Raw genomic sequence first — 21,273 nt, forward strand, 5'->3', positions numbered from 1 at the left:
CTAGCAACCTCAGCCATGCCCAGCCCCGTTACCAAGCAACCTCAGCCATGCCCAGCCCCTTTACCTAGCAACCTCGGCCATGCCCAGCCCCGTTACCTAGCAACCTCGGCCATGCCCAGCCCCGTTACCTAGCAACCCAAGTGGAATTCCAGCGTTTGGTCGGCTAGTTTTACGCTCTGATCTGTACAATGGCTGACAGCTGTTCTGTCGTTGGCTTTCCATTCAGAAAGATGATAATATAAAACGGATATCTGCACAGATACAGTTTATTTGAACTGTAGTTCATCGTCGGGTTCTTACGCTCCATTACTGTTACTAAAAACGCTCAGATTTAGTTTCTTCTATCCAGTTTTCGTCAGGCTCCACGTTGCCCGTAGGGTCTTTTTTTCTTCTTTCCTCCTTATTTTAGGTGCGATTTCATCAGCCGACGGCTTTGGAGTAAAAACCATTTCACACGTCCTGCGATAAGGCTGAAATGGCTCCAAATGTAATCCGTCACAGATCGCCGACTACCTGCTTCAGACTGTAACTGATAAACGTAATCCATCAGATTACTGCAGCTCAGCATTCCTGTGCGAGTGCTTCATGTCTCTCTTTTTCTTAGCTTTTTTTTACCTCTAAGCTGAATTAAAAGAATATATTTTTGTATCATGTAAGAGGAGATACAGTATCTCCACCAGGCAGCACCACAAGCTTCATTTTTGCGAGTTGGAGATAAGAGAAAAGCTAAAATGTGTGACCAGCTGGGGCTCTAAATGTCATTAGATATGAAACGGCATGTCTCTCTGTGCCTTTAATGAAAGAAGAAGAAATTTCTCCTCACTTTTAGATATTTATTTCCCCGACGGGTTAATTCCCTGAATAACAAATGCTCACATCAGTTTTCTGTGTTTATCTCGGATCCGCCTGGTGCACAGCAGAATTACTTTCACCAATTTACTTTGGTGTTCATAAGAAGGACCGAATGCATTTGTTACTTCATGAAAAAGGTATTGATTTTTCACTCGGTACTCTTCAGATAATTAATGACACTTAATTACCAGCTCACCATTCGTCAAAGAACTGCAATATGGAGAGAATTAAAAAAAAAATGGCTGCAGTTCATTTAACGAGACATTTCCAGAGTAGAAACATAAAGTTGATCATTTATAACAATATTAATGGTACTTTGCAATCTTAAAATTGCTTTTTCTCTAATTAGTTTCAAAAGCTATATTTAATTTGTAGAAACATAAGAAATTATGAAGTAATCAGAGTGAAAATAGAGCAAAGACCAAAGTTAAAGCTGGAATAAATGAATCAGAAAGACAATTTTTACATCAACAGTAGGAAATGTTCAACAGGGAGGTTAGTACGGTGGCCCAGAAGAGTCAACAAATGCAAAAAAAAAGAAGACCACAATGCAACAGCAAAAACGTCACAAAGCCAAAACGGATCAACAAAATCCACAACTCAACAAAAAAACCACAACGCAACAGCAAAATCCACGACAAGAAGTCACGACACAACAACGAAATCCATAACAAAACAACAAAAATCCACAAGGCAGCAACAGTCCTGCTACAAAAACAACAAAACAGACGACGCAACAGTCAGAAACCACAAGGAAAAGTTTTGTTTAAACAGAATTCATGCTAAACTGGCCAGCGTTTGTTTTGTTGACCCTTCATATGTGAACAGGAATATTTAAAAATAGGTTTAAATGTTGACTGAAGCCATCATGCTAACCAAGATATTAGCAATACCTTATTTTCTGCATTTTAATCTACAGACTTATCAATGATCTTCCCATCATTCATATGTGTAAAGAAACCTTATTGTTGATATTAGACCAATCTTCCCTCTTATAAATGGATCTAATGTCGGTGCCGTGTTTGCAGCCGAATGAAAACGTAAGATGGTGTGAACAAGATGGAAACTGCTGATGAAGCTGACTGTCTCGTTCTTCCTCTTCCTCAGTGGGTCCTCACATCGGCAGGTACTGCGGCCACAAGTCTCCGGGTCGGATCATCTCCCACACGGGCATCCTGTCCATGACCATCACCACCGACAGCGCCATCGCCAAGGAGGGCTTCACGGCCAACTACACCATCCGAGAGAGGGAGCCGCCCGCTGGGCACCAGGACGACGGTGAGACGCTAGCGCCTCCTACAGACGACGTTAAAGTTTGCTTCTTAAATACAACAGTAATCCTGGACTCTAATGTTTCTATTCAGTTTTAAAAAGGGCTTTTATCTTAAAAATGTAAACAAAACTCTTAAATTTAGGTAAGCACAATATAAAAATTTGGGCTAATATTGCTAAATATTATTGTTATAGATAGATTTATCTAGCTAGCTATCTGGCTGTTTGTTTACAATGTTCCTGTCCATTTGTCTATCTAGCCAGCTAATTAGCTAACTATCTGTATGACTAGCTAGTTTAGCTATCTATGTCACTGTATACCTATCTAGCTAGTTAGCAATATAGCTACCTATCCTGCTAGCTAATTAGCTATATACCTAGCATGTTGTCTATTTGTCTATCTAGCCAGCTATCTAGCTAACTATCTGTATGACTAGCTAGTTTAGCTGTCTATGTCACTGTCTACCTATCTAGCTAGTTAGCAATATAGCTACCTATCCTGCTAGCTAATTAGCTATCTACCTAGCATGTTGTCTATTTGTCTATCTAGCCAGCTATCTAGCTAATTAGCTATTTGTATAATCTATCTAGAAATAAACGGTCGTTAATATGAGCTCGGTCTTATTTATCAAACCTAACCGATGTTTATCGTGCATGACAAAATAGTAATTTTATATAAATAACTAATATTTAAACATAAATATGAAACTAAAAAACAGGTTACACTTGAACATTGTTCAAACAACATTGAATATTTTTTAACAATCTCTAAATCAAAATTTCTGCGTGTCATTTTAACTCTTTGGTTCTCATAATAGTAATATTTAGCGCAGGTCAGAGTTCACTTGTTCCTGGTAAATAAACACTTTCAGCCAGTGGAGCCTGCATTAAGGAAGTGTGATTTGTTTTGACTCACTGCTTTAACACCTCAGTTCCTGCAAGCTGACACACATTTCTCAGCTCTGACTGAGATGTTACCTAGTAGTTAAATCATTAATAAGTCATGCAACTCATTAATGGAATAAAAACAAAAGATATATTCAAAGTATTATAACATTTAAATCTCAATTAAAACATCACAGAATGTCTTATATGTTGACTGCGAGTCAGTTTCTGTTAATTACTAATAAAAGGGATTAGATTCAGTTTATTGTTTCAATTATTATTTATGACCCTGAATCAGATTGATATAAATTTGATTTACCGATCGGAAAATGTGTAAATAAATAAACCAAAATGTATTTAACATGGATAAAACAAAGTAGTTTTACGGAAACAAAGCACAGCTGGATTAAATGGTGGTGAAACACGAATGAACTGGTGAGAAATCAGGTTAAACTGGTCAGATTATCAACCAACTGAGCTGAAAGATTTACCTGACCAGAGAGAATAAAAGTGAGAAACGAAAGACAATAAAATAAAAATCACGAAAAAAAACAAAAACATCTCCAGACAACAGAACATGTGAAGCAACTTTTAGATTTATCTCTAGCCACAGTTTGTAAACGTATCAGATCTAAACTTCACCGCCTCTTATTCTTCTAGATTATTATTTCGATTCAGAGTTTCTTCCTGCAGCAGATAGCTGGTGTTTTTATCGCTTTCACCCATTTCCAGCTCTTATCTTCTGCTGCTGACAATCTGTTTGGCCGATTTCACACCAGACTTTTATCAGGAATCTCCGATTCTGTTAAAGTTGCTTTCTGGGGATTTTATTCTTCCTGGTCTCTGACAGAAGAAGCCGGTTTTCTGCATAGCTGGGATTCCTGCAGAGGCCTAAAATGCGTTTTTAACCCTTTGGTTGTCGCTGACCCGGTTCAGGAATGCCGGGTCCCACTGTGTTGGACGTGTCTGGGGAAACATCAACGTCAAACAAAACTGATTTTCCTGGAGGACTTTGAAGCGACTGCAGGATTTATTTCTTTGTTCTGGGATGTCGGCGTCCCGGCTGGACAGGGAAGGGACGGATAAATATCGATTTACCAAAACAACAAGTTTGGTGAGACAAACTGTGAAGCGCAGGAATTGATGCAAAGTGTTTGTGTCAGGCTTGCAGACCTTGTGTCTCCCTCTCAGAAACACTCACACTTCCTTTTGCGTCCTCCTCCCTTTTCCTTCCCAAGGCTCTCCTGCTGTGATAAAAAAAAACGCTCAGATGCTGCGTCTCGTTCAAAGATTCGCTTAAATCTTTGAACGAGGTGCTTTCTCTTAAGCTTAGCGTCAGATTAGCCAAAAAGAAGACAAAAACAGGCAGAAACTCATCAAAATCACCACATTAAAGTATTAAAACTATTAACATTTGAAACGATTAATCATGATTAATCGACTATTGTAATCATCATCAAATAATTTAGTAACTGATTAACTAGAAACAAAACCCTAAATCAATTTTTAAGTAATTGTTAACTAATGTAGTATTTGATTAATCGTTAACTACCATTTGTAGAAATAACAAATAATAATTGATTAATCGTGATTAATCATTATAATAATATCATTTTGTCATTGGTTAATTGCTTTTACAGTCACATAAAAGGTCATTTGCTGAAACAACAAATAATAATGGATTATTTATAACACTCGATGAAGAATGATGAATCAATTATTGAAATAATTGTCAATATTTTAGTAATGATTAATCGTTAACTGCCCTATATAGACTCAGAAAAGGCCATTTGCTGGAATAACAATTATTATTGATTAGGTCTGAAACAATTAATCGGATTAATCATGATTAATCAACTATTAAAATAACTACCAACTAATTTAGTAATCAATTAATCGCTACTTGCCGTATACAGACTCAAAAAAGGCCTTTTGCTGAAATACCAACATGCTCAGAGCAGTAAGTAGCACAAATCATTCCCTAAAGGAAAGCTGTTATTACATCATAGGCAATAAAAAGTTTATTTTCTTGTTAAAAATGAATTGAATTATTTGTTTACTTGCTTCTTGTAATGGCCTCCCTCTGCGTTTCTCAGATTTCGCCTGCATGGAGCCGCTGGGCATGGAGTCCGGGGAAATCCCCTCAGACCTGATCAGGGCGTCCTCCCAGTACAACTCCAACTGGTCCCCGGAACGCTCCCGGCTCAACTACCAGGAGAACGGCTGGACGCCGTCAGACGACACCATCAGGGAATGGATTCAGGTCAGACGCCTCAAATAGAGCTGCAACTAACGACTGATTTCATTATTCTATTCTGACGATTAATCGATTCATCAAATAAAAAAAAGAAAATTGGAACATTTTGTCATTAAACCACTTGAACCTTTTTATACGATGTTAGAAATGTATTAAAAGGTGAAAATACACAATTGAATTATTTTTTTAAATAAGAAAATACACATTTTATTGCCAAAAATGCAGAAACAACAGAAATCCTTTAGTGACTCGTTGGTTATTTGCAGCTAAAACATTCAAGAGCAAAGCTCAGCCTTCCTGCTTGATTCAACGTTAATGCAGTATACGAATAATCTGATTATTATTTATTGGATATCAACTCAGTTCGTTTTATTTTTTCAGATTTTGAAACAAATGAAGCTAAAACTACGTTACTTCAGGAGTTCGGGGTTAAATATACCTACAAAGAAGGTTTTTTTTATAATATCTTAAATGCAAAATATATATATTTCTGAGTCTTTATACTCCAGTTATCGATTAATCAATCACTAATAATAATAATCGATTAATCTAGAATTGAATTAATCTAGAGTTTAAATCCAGACCACTGTAACATCTTTCCATCACCATCTCCAATAACTATTTTTCTAACCTGACATTTAGTAAAATGTGGGATCAATAAAGTGTATTTGAATTTGAATTAATCCGATTAATCGTTTCAGTCGTAGCTTCAAACTGCAGTTTTTAAGTTGGAACTGTAAAGATAAAAACATGTTGGTAAATAAATAAGCTTCGCATGCCTTGAACACACTGTTTTTAGCACATTATGGGTTTTTTTTCTGAGGGAAGCAGTTGGAGGTTATGTCACTTTAATCCTCACTTCCAGAGTCTGAGCTCAAAATAAAAGCCTCTGATTTCCCAGCGGAAAAACATTGCTCCTCTGTTTGCCTTTCACTGCGCCGCCGAGAACTCGCTCACATCTGCTCTGAATATTGCTCACTCATTTGTACCACTTCTACACACGTTATAGTGATGGTAGACGGGGAAAAAAGCCAACAGGAATTAATTATTTACATCTGCTTCTGCTGCACAGTTTCCTGCCGTCACGCTGAAATCTGATGTAGCGGCCTGCAGCCACTAAATGTAGACTTTAAACATTTATAAAACATTCGTGTACAGCTTAAAGTGGCAACATTTACTCATCTGAACACTGATGAAGGCTAAAAAACTGAATCTGACAACTTTACGTTTTTTTAAAAAGAGGATTTTAGAGGCGGTTTGGTTAAAAAGTTGCAGCAAGAATTCATGTTTTTTGTAGTTTAGATGTTTAAACCAAAACAAATCATAAGAAATATTAAAAATGTAAATAAATACAGTAAATAAACTTTAATTCTAAGTATCTGCAGTGCTAGTTTGAGCTACTTTGTCCACTTAGATTAGTTATTCTCATGGCTGCATCTCCATTTAACTCTCCATCCGTCCATTTATTATGTTTATGTGGCGACTGGCCGCCTGTCCGCACCGGGTACACCCTGTACGGCTCTCCAGGCCACCACAGGGCGACACACACACACACACACACACACACACACACACACACACACACACACACACACACACATAGGCCTCAGGCGAATTCAGACACTAATTAATCTAACATGCATATATTTGGGACGTGGGAGGAAGTCGGAGTACCTGGGGAAAATATGCAGACTCCGTCCAGGCTGGGATTCAGCTGCACGACCAAAACACAACAACAAAATCAACTGCAATTAATTACAAAATGTTTTAGGGAAACGAAAAGGTGAAAGTTAAAACCTTTATAGATTTAAACACAGAAAGATAAGAGAATGAAAATCCAGTGGTGTATATTTGGGTATCGTTGCTCATAGTGATGCTAAACTGTAGGCTATTCCTGTTTTTTCACCCAAACTCATCTACACAGATCATAACACTGGAGCCAGTGGGAAATACAGAGAGGAATGAGGGTTTGTTGAAACACAGAATGAAATAAGAAAAGTATTACGCTTGTCTATCTAGCTGTTAGCCTGTTATTTATGATAAAATATAGCTAAATAGTTTATATCTTTAATATTTTTTATGTATTTATGACTTGTTCAGATCGCCATTCTTGCCCTAAATGTCAACAGGTTGAGCTCAAACTATAATATCCAATTTGTAAATTATTCTGTTAAACCAAATGTTTTCTTCACTGTTAGCAGTAATTAGCTTTGTGTAAACACAGGCTAGCAGCTTCACAGGCTAACAGCTGTTTCTTGTCATAATGGAGGATAAATGAAACAGAAAACGTTATTGAGAGATTTGACCTTCAACAAAGTCAGTTTTGGTCTCATGATCAAATCTGTAGGTAGCAGCTAGCCTTCGTTTAGCCGTGCTACACAGTAGGTTGGAAGCTAAAGATGCTAACTGCTTGCATGTTCAAACATGGCTTGATTTTGATGGGTATTCTTGTTCGAGTCAGTGAAAATTAAAATGTCTGTTAATTATGGACATCAGCATAATCTTATGTTAACTCAAGACTTTTGATATAACCTAAACTTATTTATACATTTTATTTAATTTCGTCTCTAGTTTAGCTTTTTAAATTCCTCTTGGCACTGTTTTATTTCTACTCTTCATTTGTTTTAAAATAAATTTGGTTTAAGTTCATGCTTCAGTATTTCTGTGCCAGCACATTGTGCTTTTAAACAACTAAACATGGCGTAAATACAGATTTTTCTGTTTTTAAAAAGAAAATGAAGCTCAAACTACAGGAAGCAGAAACAATTAATTCAGATTCAGCTCAAATCTTTAGATATGTTTACATGAACTCCGTTACCCATAATTCAATTTACAAGCCCAAACAAGCGTGTTTGCTTCTCCTGTGGGTCAAGAAAACAACTGGATTCAGTCTGAATCATCAAACCGGTATGGACGTGTGTGGCTGGCGTCCAGCGCCGACCCATTGTCCAGGACAGGAACTCATAGAGGAAATCCCACAATGCCCTCTGCTGCAGGAGCAGACCTCCACTTCCCTCCTGTGAGAGTTACAACAGGAAGTAGACAGGAACGCCGCCACAGCGCCAGATTAACAACTGTGGCTTTCTATTGTCTGTCTGGGGACGTGTTTCACCGCCGGGGCCTCTGGGATATCAGGAAATGAAGGACGGAGATTTAATTGGGGTTAATGGGTTCACGCGCTGGGTGGAAACTGCTGGTTTTACACGAAGGTCACCAACGGCATTAAAAATGTGGCCATTTTGAATAAAATTATTTTGAAGTGTTGAAATAATGAGGACACGACTAATGAGACGGTAAAGTTGACAAAGAAACTTGGATCAATAACTGGGCCGTTCTGCAAAGGCAATTAATGTTTCAGCAGAAATGTTGGATGTGAGGACGTTCATTAGACCCCGCGGTAGTTTCCTGTTCCCGTTTCTAATCTATACTTTATTTAAGTAGTTGTGTTAAACTCCGGTGTGCATTCACAGTGGGCGATGACAAAGTCTCGGTTCGGGTTAAAGAAAAGGTTAATTATGGACTCGGTCAGTTCTTAGAAAAGAGCCGCGAGGAAATATTGACTGCATATGCAGCTCATATGGTGTTTAATTATATTTAAATGGAAATACAACCTGACTTTAACTATGTTTACATTTTATTTTCGCCTGATTTTTACTTTGATTTCTAAAGAGGATTGTTTTTAACATGCTGTTCCGACTCCCCAAACTCAATTTCACTCATATGGAAAACGTCCTCTTCTTCAATCTGCATCAGGAAAAGTTAAACTTGCAACCAACCACTTTCTTCTGGCTATTTAAGGTTAGCAATGTTTTTATTTGGCAATAGAAAATATCTTGAACATTTGGATACTGATCTGATCCAAATTTAGCGGAAACAAAGACATAGAAAATCAGATTTGGTAAACCCTTTGGATCGACTCCAGCCTTCTTTGATTTGGATTCACACTGATCCTGTTTGGTTCGCTTTAGAAGTCCAGTTCATTTTACTGGAAAGTTCAGTTCATTTGTTGACGTTTGAATTTGTGATCGAACTCTGATGAGAACCAAAGAAGCGAACTTGAATGGATATGTGAACGCCGAGTGGATCGGACGCCGCTCCAAAAGTAGGAAGTGCAGGGCATTCTGGGTAAATGCAACCAAAACAAACACGCTAGCCTAGCGCTAGCAGGAGAAATGACTTGTGGATTTTTACTAAAGACAACCGCTAAGGTCTGACGCCGTTGCATTTCTGTTTATATTTTTGTGAAGAAGGAAGTTGCGCTCAGTGTCTTCAGAGGTTTTCCTGTTGTTTCCTTCAGTGGTTCTTGGTGCAGCGCCCCCACAGGCGAGGAGGGGAACTGGTTTTTCGGTTAACTTAGTTCTTTTGACTCAGTGCAAAGAGAACCGCGGCAGCTGAAAATGTAACAAATGTTGCAGTTTTGGTCCTGAATCAAACCAAGTCTACCGGACTGGCAGGTGTTGCTGCTGGCAGAAACGACAATGAAGAAGGTGACAGGAAGTGGTCTTCTTCGTGGTTAGTTTTTCAGACAATTAGCCTCTCACAGCGTCACAGTTCATTAAAAGTTGAGTCCTTAGCTACGACTAGTTTCTCCAAATATCCGCTCCCAGGTGTAAATAAGACACCAACGTCTCCTCTGATTGGCTGAATTACGAATATACCTCACGCGAACAAACTTATTCAGGTGGGATTTTAATTTAAGTTCTTATTTAATGGAAGCACAGCAAATTTTCAACATTAGCAGAATATCAATAAAAAATGTGTGCACATTTGCAGCTTCTGCCGTATTTCTGAGCCAGAACTGAAATAAAACAAGTTTAATATTTATCTTCTGACTGTATCCAAAGTTCGAGGGAGGAGTTGAGACTTTTTCTGCCCTCCAGCTTCAGATTCAGTTCGTCTGGCCGCAAGATCTACAAACCTATTGTTAAAAGAGTGAAATCACGTCCTGATTGCTGCATGAAATCAGCTCTGTTTATCTCTGCTGTTCATGAAAGCCTCGTTCTGGCAGCGTCTCCGTAAGAAACAGCGGCGCGGCTACATCTGGCCGGGTGATTTATGTCCCTCTGAACCGGGCCTGTTGCTCCGCCTCATTGAGCCTCCAGAGTGATGACTGGAGGTTTTTTCATGAAGAGGATTTTCCATTTTATTTGATTAAGTGTGCTGCGATCCAGCTCCGCGCCGCGTCTCTCCGCCTGTGGCTTTGGATTCCTCTTATTTAAGATGAAAATTATGACTCGGTTAATTCCTGCATGCCTGTCCCCTCCACTGCAGGCAGCTCTATTAATTATTTACAGCCATGTATATTTTATCGATACTATTTCCAGGTTACTGTCGGGTGAAGCGTCCCGCTGGCCGTCTGCTTGGAGGCAGACAGTCGGCTCATTATCTGGCTTTATTGTGACTCTGTAATCATATTTCTCACAGCAGTGACTCATTTTAACTGCATGCTGGAAATTTGCAATAAAATTATGAGCTCTTATGTTTAGACATTAAAAATCTGAGACGCTTTGGGTTCATCTCAGCAAAATATAACCAGACCAGCGTTGATACAGTTAACTAAAACCAATGAAAATTAGAGGGCATTTTAACTGAAATACATAAAATATCAGTTAATGGGGAAAAACTGCAACACTGCAAAAACACAAAATCTTACCAAGTATTTTTAGTCTAGTTTCTACTGCAAATATCTTAGTAGATTTGAGATAAGAAAACTCCCTTATAAGTAACTTATCAGCAAGATATGGGAGCCAATAGCTGCACAATTTTGGTGGAAAACTTCTACTTCTACTGGCAGATTGAAAAAATATCTTGTTATAAGTGAAATTATCCACCAATGAAACAATTACTTTTTCAGCAAAATTAAGAAATTTAGCTCGTATTTATTGCTGAAAAGTTACTTGTAAGTTAGTTTTGTCTTATTTCAGGTGAACTAGAAATGAATTCCAAAAATACTTGGAAAGATTTTGTGCTTTTGCAGTGTACTTATAAAATTAACTGAAACACACTGAAATTATGAATTTAATATTATTTGTTTTTGTGTTTTTGAATCTAATAATTAGTCTTTCAAACTGATGCAAAAAAAAAATAAAAATTTCCCCCCAAACACAAGCAGTTTACGTCGGTTTTCGGCAAATTACGGAGCTCCATATGTCTCAAAATGCAACAGTAAAAGTTGGTGCAGACTCAGTTGTTGCTCAACAATAATTGAATCTTCTATTGAGTATTTATTATCCAATCGATGGAAACATAACCACAATACAATATCAAAAACTTAATGAAAACTAAAACTACACAATATTTAACCAATTATTCCAGATGAGATGTTGCAAAAACAAATTTTCCTGCACGATAATTTGTCCCAGAAGTTATTACAGTAAAAGATTATATTGTTGTTTTGAGTCCATTTTCAATTAGTATAACGGTCCTGATAATGCAAAAACACATTCAGTAAATATCAGTAAACTTTAAATTGTAATGAACAATTAACACTGGAACTGGAAGATATTTTAAATCATCAACCAAACAACAGAAACAATAAATAAAGTCAATTATAAAGTCTCTGAAAATAAAATTGGACCATTTGATAGTTTTTTTTGAGCAGCGATGTGGAACCAGGAAAGGCTTCCTCCCTTGAGTTTCAGGTATTTATAGACTTCAGGATTACACTGACGCCATCAGGAAGCGCTGGGTTGTTTACATCTGGAGAACGCGTTTGGGCTTTGTCTGCCTGAGGCGCATTGTCAACGTCGGGGAAACAATATGGCTTAAAGAGTTGACCGACCAGGAGCAAATTTCTCCATGTTTACTTATGAACCTGGAAAATATCAGGAGAAACTTGTAAAAACAGATTGATCACACTAAAGAACATGGTTCACAAGATAAATGGGATTATCTTGCAGTTATTCAATATTCCTGAATATTTAACATTGTTTAGCAATAACTTTAAAAACCTTTAATTTTGATTCAGTTTAATTAAGTACAATGTAATGTAAGGATCGTTGGACCTTGAACAGAACCTTGTGTAACTCCAGTAAACTGTTTATTTTTTCAGATTCAAGATGGATAAAAAGCATGAAGTTTATCAAGGAAAATACTTCCTGGAACAAAACAGTTCTGGTTAAGTTTCTCTCCATTTTGGATGAAAAACTAAAGAGTCTCTTAACGCAATTCTGCTCGATTCTCATCTCCCTTCACTTTTCCATCTTGGATTTCTCCCATTCAGCTTGATTTCTTCCCTTGAATTCAAACAAAAGGATGAGTTGGGATCGTAAATGTTGATTTTCTGTGCTGTTCTAGATTGTAGTCTGTAATCTGGTTGTAGTTTCAGCAATGGCAGCTGAGGAAGTGAACAAAGCTGGTCATTACAAACGCTACGGCCAAACATTAGCGATTGAGAGAAATCAGATTTAAAACTTCAACAGAGTCCAGGCATCCAGGAAGCAATCATTTATCAAAAGCCAACGGTCCGAGCCCGCTAAACGAAGCAAATAGAACAAGGGGCTGGTAGTTTTTACCAAACTACCATTGACACAAAATGGCCGACTACTGTTGTTTTTTGGGACTGATAGTTTTCTTTCTTCTTCTTTTGGAGAGTTATTTTTGTGTACAAATTTTCAAAATGTCCCGGCTACATTACAATGTTTGAGATAGGCCAGTGGAACCTTTTCAGGTCCATTTAAATACGTAAATTTCAGAAAATAATTGAGGCGTGTGCATCATTTGTTTTATTTTCGTATATGTTGAGGCCTCCAAAATGCTTTTTTACGTTGGAGAAGATTAATAAGAAACTCTACAATTACTAATTACTGAGAAAAACTGGCGAAGTCCAATTTGTGGTGTAACTGAATACAAGCGCAGAGAAACTCAGCGAGTGCTGAACCCCCAGATAAGAATGGGGTAATTAAGGGTTTTATTTTTATTATAGCTAGGTCCCATTTTGGAAGGCTGTGGCATCATTAAAGTTTAATCCTAATTTGCCAAATTTAAACGAGTTATGTTCCCGTCTTGCAGTTTGTTTTCCTTCATTAAAAAGTTCTAAGTGAGAGTATTTCTCTGTTATAAATAGTTGGCAGTGCCAGGCGCTGAGCAATTAGGAGATGGAAGGCCAATTACCTTCAGCCAGTTGATGGAGGAAGTGTGGAAAATGGAACAATGAGCCAAAGGATTACTGTAAACACTGAGAGTTTTCCTGTTTCAAAAGGAAAACCCAGTCAGTCGGCGCTGTTCACTTTAATCTCTGGAGGTTGGATCTCGTACGTTAGCCTCCTCTTGCTGCTTTTGAACGTAATCATTTACTCATTTTCCTTTTAAATACTGGATAATATGAATATTTTCATCAGTAGTTTTCCTGACTTTTTTTACATTTTATGTATTTAAATGTGAAACTGACTTCCTCCTTCAGTTTGGGGTTGTTTAAACACTCGTTCAGTTGATCTGTTTAATTAGTTTAGGTTTTTTTTACTGTGTAGCTTCACTTACTAGACTAAACCTCTTGTGAGAACCTTTAATTGAAATTGTTGGACTTGATTTTTTTGAACCAGAGGCTGCACAGTGGCGCAGTTGGTAGAGCTGTTGCCTTGCAGCACGAAGGTTCTGGGTTTGATTCCCGGCCCCGGTCTTTCTGCATGGAGTTTGCATGTTCTCCCTGTGCATGCGTGGGTTTTCTCCGGGTACTCCGGTTTCCTCCCACAGTCCAAAAACATGACTGTTAGGTTAATTGGCCTGCCTGACAGACTGGCGACCTGTCCAGGGTGACCCCGCCTCTCGCCCGGAACGTCAGCTGGAGAGGCACCAGCAACCCTCCCGACCCCACTGAGGGACAAGGGTGAAAGAAAATGGATGGATGGATTTGTTTGAACCACTGTTTATTGATGTAGCCAAACATCAAGAAGAAAGTCTCAACAAATATAAAAGTGAATATTTGTAATTTCCTTTTCCATGTAGATTTAACATCAAACTTCCAGCTTGACTTTTAAAAATATAATAACCAAACATCAAATGGTGAGAGAAAATACAAATACTAACTTAAAGTAACAGGTAAATTATTGTAAATGGTCAAGTTAACAATTTCTAACAATATCTGCTAGCTCCTATGTAGCTAGTCATGCTGGCGGCTACATAGTTATGATTGCTATGGCTATGTAGCTAGCATTTCCATAACTATGGGTACTAGCTACTAAGCAGTGACCAGCTCTTATGTAGCTATGTCTATGTATCTAGACATTATAGCTACATAGAAGCTAGCATAACTAAAGCCGACTTCAGGTGACTTATTGGTAGAGTTTCAAATGGAACTATACCCAACAGTTGGTCAAAACAAGATTTGAGGTCAGTAGTCAGACAGCTGATGGCTTAAAGACATGTTAGCTGTTTCACCAGCACCAGATTTTGGTTTGATTGAAGTGAACTCTGGTGCTGTTCGAATACATATGTGAACAACAAGCAGACCAGAGACTGCTTCAAAAGCAGGAAGTGGACTACAGCGCAGGGCATTCTGGGTAATACAACCAAAACAAACAGGCTAACTAGCGCTAGCGGGAGAAATGGCTCATGATTTCCAATAAAATCTGATGCTCCTCCATTTTTGTTTATGTTTTGTGAAGATAAGTTGTGCTGTCTCTTCTTCTGAGGTTTTCATGTCATTTCCTGCAGTGGTTCTTGGTGCAGCCCCCCCACAGGTGAGGAAGGGGAATTTGTTTGACACAGTGCAGTGAAAATGTAGCAAAATGTTGTAGTTTTTGTCCCCAATCGAACCAAATCTGCCAGACTATGTAGCAAAAATTATGTCTTGATTTTACTTGTCTTTGAAGGCGACGCTGGGTTACAAATAAACACCATAAAACACGATTTAACTTAAAAGGCATCGTTTGTTTAGTCTTTAATGAGCAACGCAGACATTTTTCCTACATGCGACCTTTTCATATGGGCTGAGTGCAAACAAGTGTTGCATCTTGTGGGAATTTAGATGAGAAGAGACGTGGGAGCGGCGGAGAGCGATCCCACGCAACATGATTTCCCAGGGGTCTCCCTGTCAATCACGGATCCCGCAGAGACCTGTGGCGTGCTATTTCCTGCTCCTTCCCTGAAAAAGCTTCGGCAGGAGCAGTCAACACCCGCCCTGTGGGGCCTTCCCATGTAGAGCAGCGTCTCTTCGGTCGTGTAATTACACGCTGCATGCGGCGGTCATCCCACACGCTGAAGCAGAGCGCCTATTCTGGCCTCATAAGGCCCAAACTCAACACACAGGATTGTAATGGAAGTCGAACGGAGAGTAGTGTCATAGATTGCATAATTAGACTCGTTTCATGCTTTGATTCAAAGGGAAATCCTGTGATGCAGAACAACTTTAAACCATTTTCAGTTTAGATAGCCACTGCTAATTGTTAAAGGTGACCTATTATGTTTCCTTGAACAAGTTGGGATAGGTTTATGGGCAATACGTGTTCTTTAGGTTTGGGATTTTAGTCTCAAACCAGGTCCCCCAAACTCAACATTTGGACTCGCGTATGAAAATGGCTGCAAAAAGATGCACAATTATACAACCATACATCTTTGAAAAGCAGAAGTGGAGCCTCCTGCACAACCAACAAGAATGCCGCAAGTGGTTTCTGGATGATAAATCTGCAACAAAACACGGTAAAACCAGCGGCTAAAACGTGATGGAGCTCAGCTGGGGTTTCTAGGTGACGGGGATGGGGTTTCTAGGTGACGGGGATGGGGTTTCTAGGTGATGGGGATGGGGTTGCTAGGTGACGGGGATGGGGTTNCTAGGTGACGGGGATGGGGTTTCTAGGTGACGGGGATGGGGTTTCTAGGTGATGGGGATGGGGTTGCTAGGTGACGGGGATGGGGTTGCTAGGTGACGGGGATGGGGTTGCTAGGTGATGATGCAGTGCCAATGAATATGACTTAACAATCATTTACCAGACACCAAAAAACATTAACTTATTGCCAAAAACTGGTTGGATGGGATTTTTAAGAGCTTGGGTTGTTTTTATGAGCAGTAGAAACCCAAATGTAAGTACAAAAACATTCAAGATGTGAATTTTTGCATAATATTTCCCCTTTAACAGCATAAAAACTGTAAGGCTTTTTGCTATCTCTGCTACTCTTTGATAACAATCAGCTTATTAATCTTTTCACTGTTGCTTTCTGGGTAAAGACGGTTTGAACTGCCTCCTTTGCAGATTAAACAGAACTCACACTCCACACGCATTTCGTTTTATCTACTCTGATCACAGTTTCATGATTATAAAAGTAAAACTGCTTCCAAGGAATGTGATTCTGATCCTAGGACTTATAGATAAAGAGACATGTTTTTTTTTTTTGTATGTAAGGCAGAGAAAAAGATGACAGTTTGCTATTAGAAATATAAAAGTAATTGAGTTTGACTGTGTTCGCCTTTAGCTGACTTGCAGTAAAGGAAAATCAAATCAGCTGTAATTGAATTTCTTTTCTATTTTAAGGCCATCTGAAGAGTCTTGTGATGTCTATCAGATGGTGACTTTATTTATGCTTTATACCCAAACACAGGGGTGTCCAAGCTTTCTCCATTAGTGCCAAAAATGTTCACATTGAGAGCAGTCTTTATTTCTTAAAACTCCAGTATAAACAGGGTCTTGCACAGTTGCTGTTTTAGTTACAGGTAAATATTTTTTTTACTTTTTGGGGATTTATTTATTAAACATCGTTATTAAAGAAAAATATATTGTCTATCGGTGATGAAGAAAATAAATGGCGCTCCTGGATTGGCTGGTTTGCTAACATCAGCCGTTAGCGTTAGCATGTCAACTAGCATTGTGGCTAAGTATTTTAGCTTCCCAATCTGCATCCTTTTTTAAAAAATATTTTAGATAAGCTCAATTTAAAAAAAAACGCGAATAAACAGATTTTTTGACAAATAACTTTTGAACTTTTGAAATATTTCTACAAATAGGCGAGAATGAGGAATAATTCAGCTTTACAATATAAGAACACGCGTATCAGGCTTACCTGACCTGAACAGAACGCTCCTGGAAGCCATTTTACTGACCCGTTGTTGTTTTTGTGTCTGCAGGTCGACCTGGGGTTCCTCAGATACGTCACCAGCATCGGGACCCAGGGAGCCATTTCAATAGAGACCCAGAAGCATTACTTCGTCCGCTCCTACAAAGTGGACCTGAGCACCAACGGAGAGGACTGGATCACAGTGAAGGAGGGCTCCAAGCAGAAGGCAAAGATCAACTATCTCACTGTTTTAATTCACCGTCTGGATACGTGTTGTTACCTTGAAACGGCTTGAATCTGCCAGGTCTCGTTGTCAGTATGCTTCTACTAACTGCACATTGTGGATTTTGAGGCATTTACTCTGATTTGGTGACCTTTTCTTACAAGTTAAATGACAGAAAGCAAATAAAAAGCCAAAATACTGTTGGTTAAAATGCAGAAATATAATATATGCCATTTAAAGAGTGATTTATTTGGACAACAGAGCATTTTTAGAAGATTTTTGTCTTTCTAGAAAAGTAAAGTCTGGAAAATGAAACATTTTTTTAATATAATTTCTCCACATTTTCTTTTATCCAGTCCTGGAAAATGATTTAAAAACATTTACAGACTGCATGGGAAGCTTGTTATTGTGAGTTTAGCCTAAATGCTGTCAGAAAATTATCTAAATTATTATTATTGTTATTTTATTTTGTAGCAATAGCACTGATCTAAAATTAAGTTCTTAAAATGTCTTAAATTAATTGTTAAACATGTAAGTTGGCCTTAAATAATTTTATTAATGTTTGATTTTATCAAAGTCTTCATTTCTTTCTGTGACTTCAGATTACTGTTAATTAGCTGCTAATATCTAGCTTGTACATACGCTAACTAGCTAAATGGCTAGCTAGGTAGCTAGCTAGTTTTTATTTTATACTTTACATCTTACCAGCCTATTAAAAGGCCCGCCTTTGAACACTTTATGATAATCATCTCAATTCAGACTTTTTCTGTCACAATATTCAGTTGGTTTTCTCAGATCTGTTAACAAAAACAGAAACTATTTTTCTTTTATTATTCTTATTTCCAGATCTTTCTGGGGAACCACAATCCAACAGACGAAGTCCGTGCCTTCTTCCCCAAACCGATTCTGACCCGATTCGTTCGTATCCGCCCGCTTACCTGGGAGCAAGGCATCTGCATGCGCTTCGAGGTCTACGGCTGCAGACTGTCAGGTGTGAGGCAGAACTCCATGTCCACCTGTTAAACCCACTGATCCAGCCTCTTTCTGCATGTTTTTGCTTGTTTTGATTTGTTTTTTCACTTCTGAATTTCCCATAAACACATATTTTTTGCCGTTTTTTCTGCACATCGTGCATCAACCTTATACGGTTACCATTTGGGGAGCTGCTTTCTGTTGATTTTAAATAATTATTACTTCCAAACCGGGCGAAACCTCCCCACTGAAGGACACAATTATTCATTACAGTGAAGCTGTGCGGGATCATTCTGGCTCATTAATCATCCTCAGACATTATTCCCCGTCTGTGATGTGAAACTCTCAGAAGAAGCTCTGTGAAGTCGATGCAGCTGAGTGGAGATCTGGTGCTCTGGACCGGGCTACGCATACATTTAAGTTGTTCTCCACTGGAGAGGACATTTTGTTTCCTTAGCTCTGGTTCTGCAGCCAAATCAACATTTATGGGATCTAACTATTTTAATTACCTTGTTGAGTTACTGTTGTAACTCCTATAAGTTTAAATATTACTGAAAATATTTTAAAGTAAGATTATTTCACTGTATTTTGATTATTGGCACTGAGTTATTACATCATATCCAGCTTAACAGTGTTTGGCACCAGCCAGATACAAACATTGGACTTTCCTTAAGATCTATAAGCTTCGCTAAATTTTATTTAATTATGTTAATGTATTTATGTAAGTCTTATTAAATACTGACTTGTTTAAAATCTGTGTAAAACTCTGCCTGAGGGAAGATTTATTTCCTTTCCAACGAGATATTGCATATTTTGAAGACGGGATGATGAGATTTTGTAAATCAAAAAAAGATTTACAATTTAACACAATCTGAAAATGATAAGTTATCCTAAGATCTAATCTATAAATATTCCAATAGTCAATAAGAAGGTAAAACAGATCCTGAAAACTATTTCTATATCTGAGAGTGAGCATTAAAAGTATAATTGAAGCTAAATAAAGGTTGAACTTTTAATCAAAGTTTTCCCTGACCTTGTTAAAATGTTTCTCCAGTCAAACCACTGATAAACTGTCCAACTTAAATCCATATATTTTAGAAGAATTGCTTGTTAACTAAGATCATATTTAGAGTTTGAGTTGACTTCATCAATTTGAATGAATCCACTGTGGAAATCATTTTTGTGTTTTTGGTTCCATATTTAAATTCCTCTGTTGCCTCTCTGCCGTCCCGTCTCTCAGACTACCCGTGCTCGTCGATGTTAGGCATGGTGTCTGGGCTGATCTCTGACCCTCAGATCAACGCTTCGTCCTTCGCCGACCGGGGCTGGGTGGCCGAGAACGTCCGGTTGTTGACGGGCAGGTCGGGATGGACCGGGCAGCAGACCAAGCAGCCCTTCAAGAACGAGTGGCTGCAGGTGAGTCTGCAGCTCAGCCGGCTTGGATTACCGGGCAAAACCCTCTGAATGCTCTGAGATATGAGTATGTGTACGGTTTATGAAGTGGCTTAAGGGAAACTATTATGTAAAATTCACTTTTTGTGAGTTTTTTTTAAAAATATCATTTGGGTCTCAACTGCTTCTAGAAAAAGTCCAAACATTAAATCAAACTCATCCAGCCACTTTCTGGCAATAAGTTGATGTTTCTGATGGAAATAGGAATCGTTTAAAAAGAAAACTAAACTATTAAGTCAGAATCGGCAAGGCATTGTCCTGTTACCTAGCAACCCCAATGGAACCCAGCCCCGTTGCCTAGCAACCCAAGCAGAACTCCACTCACGGTTAAAGATGTACTGTTGTATAATTTGCATTTATTTGCAGCCACTTTCACATGTACAAAGTTTAAATATTGAGTTTGGGGGGCGTGGCCAGCAGCAGCTTATTTGCATAAAAGTGACAGAAGCCCTAAAACAGCAAATTCTGGAAAAAAAAAAACAAAATCGACAGAACTGAGAAGGAGAGATCACATTTTTAAACAATGATTTTGTTAAAAAACTGTAATTAATATGTTTTGTTTTGCCCAAAGACCAATGTAACCTGTTGAAGAAAGCATAATTAGTTACCTTTAAGATATTTTTGTATGCATTTCTAAAACAGCAAAAGAAAATCTAAATATGTGTGAATTAAATTGACTCCTCTTCAGTAGATCCCACATTAAAAGTGACTCAAACACACCAACAGTCACTGCGTTCTGGGTCAGGTTGTATTTTATATGCTTAAAATCCTATGATGGTGCGAAATCATCACATTTCCTGCCTTGCAGGTGGATCTGGGCCAGGACAAGATACTGAGCGGTGTGGTGATCCAGGGAGGAAAACACCACGACCGCAACGTTTACATGAAGAGGTTCAAGGTCGGCCACAGCCTGGACGGTGAAAACTGGACCGTCGTTAAGGAGGAGAACACCACCAGGCCGAAGGTCAGCTCGCTCACGCTGATTTAAAACACAACTGTTCTGATTACAGCTGGCAGCCAGGGCGGCGCTCAGCGTGACAGCTGCTGCTTCTGGGCAAAACAGGAAAGTGTAGCGCGATGGGGAAGAGTTGTTGCTGAAGCAAAAGACAAAACATGAAACACCGTTCAAGATGGTTCTGGATACAAACGGCGCCATCTTGGAGCTGGTCCAAGATCAGCGGCTGCTCATCAGCATGAGAGGGAGTGAACGGTTTGGACTTGAGATTCAGTTTCTGACTGGACTTAAAGGTTTTCAGGACAACTCCAGCTGGTAGACGACAATGGATGGATGGATGGATGGATGGATGGATGGATGGATGGATGGATGGATGGATGGATGGATGGATGGATGGATGGATGGATGGATGGATGGATG

At 38.6% G+C, this 21,273-nt stretch overlaps 1 protein-coding gene across 1 annotated transcript in view; it reads left to right on the forward strand.

Annotated features, from left to right (window-relative positions):
- LOC103479471 (neuropilin-1a-like) overlaps positions 1–21,164 on the forward strand; it is a 63,423-nt gene extending 42,259 nt beyond the window's left edge. The window contains exons 5-10 of the mRNA XM_008433901.2: positions 1,960–2,130; positions 5,106–5,272; positions 17,322–17,477; positions 18,321–18,465; positions 19,687–19,862; positions 20,707–21,164. Coding sequence (XP_008432123.1) covers positions 1,960–2,130; positions 5,106–5,272; positions 17,322–17,477; positions 18,321–18,465; positions 19,687–19,862; positions 20,707–20,886 — 995 coding nt within the window. The 3' untranslated portion in view covers positions 20,887–21,164. The remainder of the gene's footprint in view (positions 1–1,959; positions 2,131–5,105; positions 5,273–17,321; positions 17,478–18,320; positions 18,466–19,686; positions 19,863–20,706) is intronic.
- Positions 21,165–21,273: the final 109 nt, after the last annotated feature.

This window comes from Poecilia reticulata, linkage group LG17 (genome assembly GCF_000633615.1).
Source record: "Poecilia reticulata strain Guanapo linkage group LG17, Guppy_female_1.0+MT, whole genome shotgun sequence".
Classification (NCBI taxonomy): domain Eukaryota; kingdom Metazoa; phylum Chordata; class Actinopteri; order Cyprinodontiformes; family Poeciliidae; genus Poecilia; species Poecilia reticulata.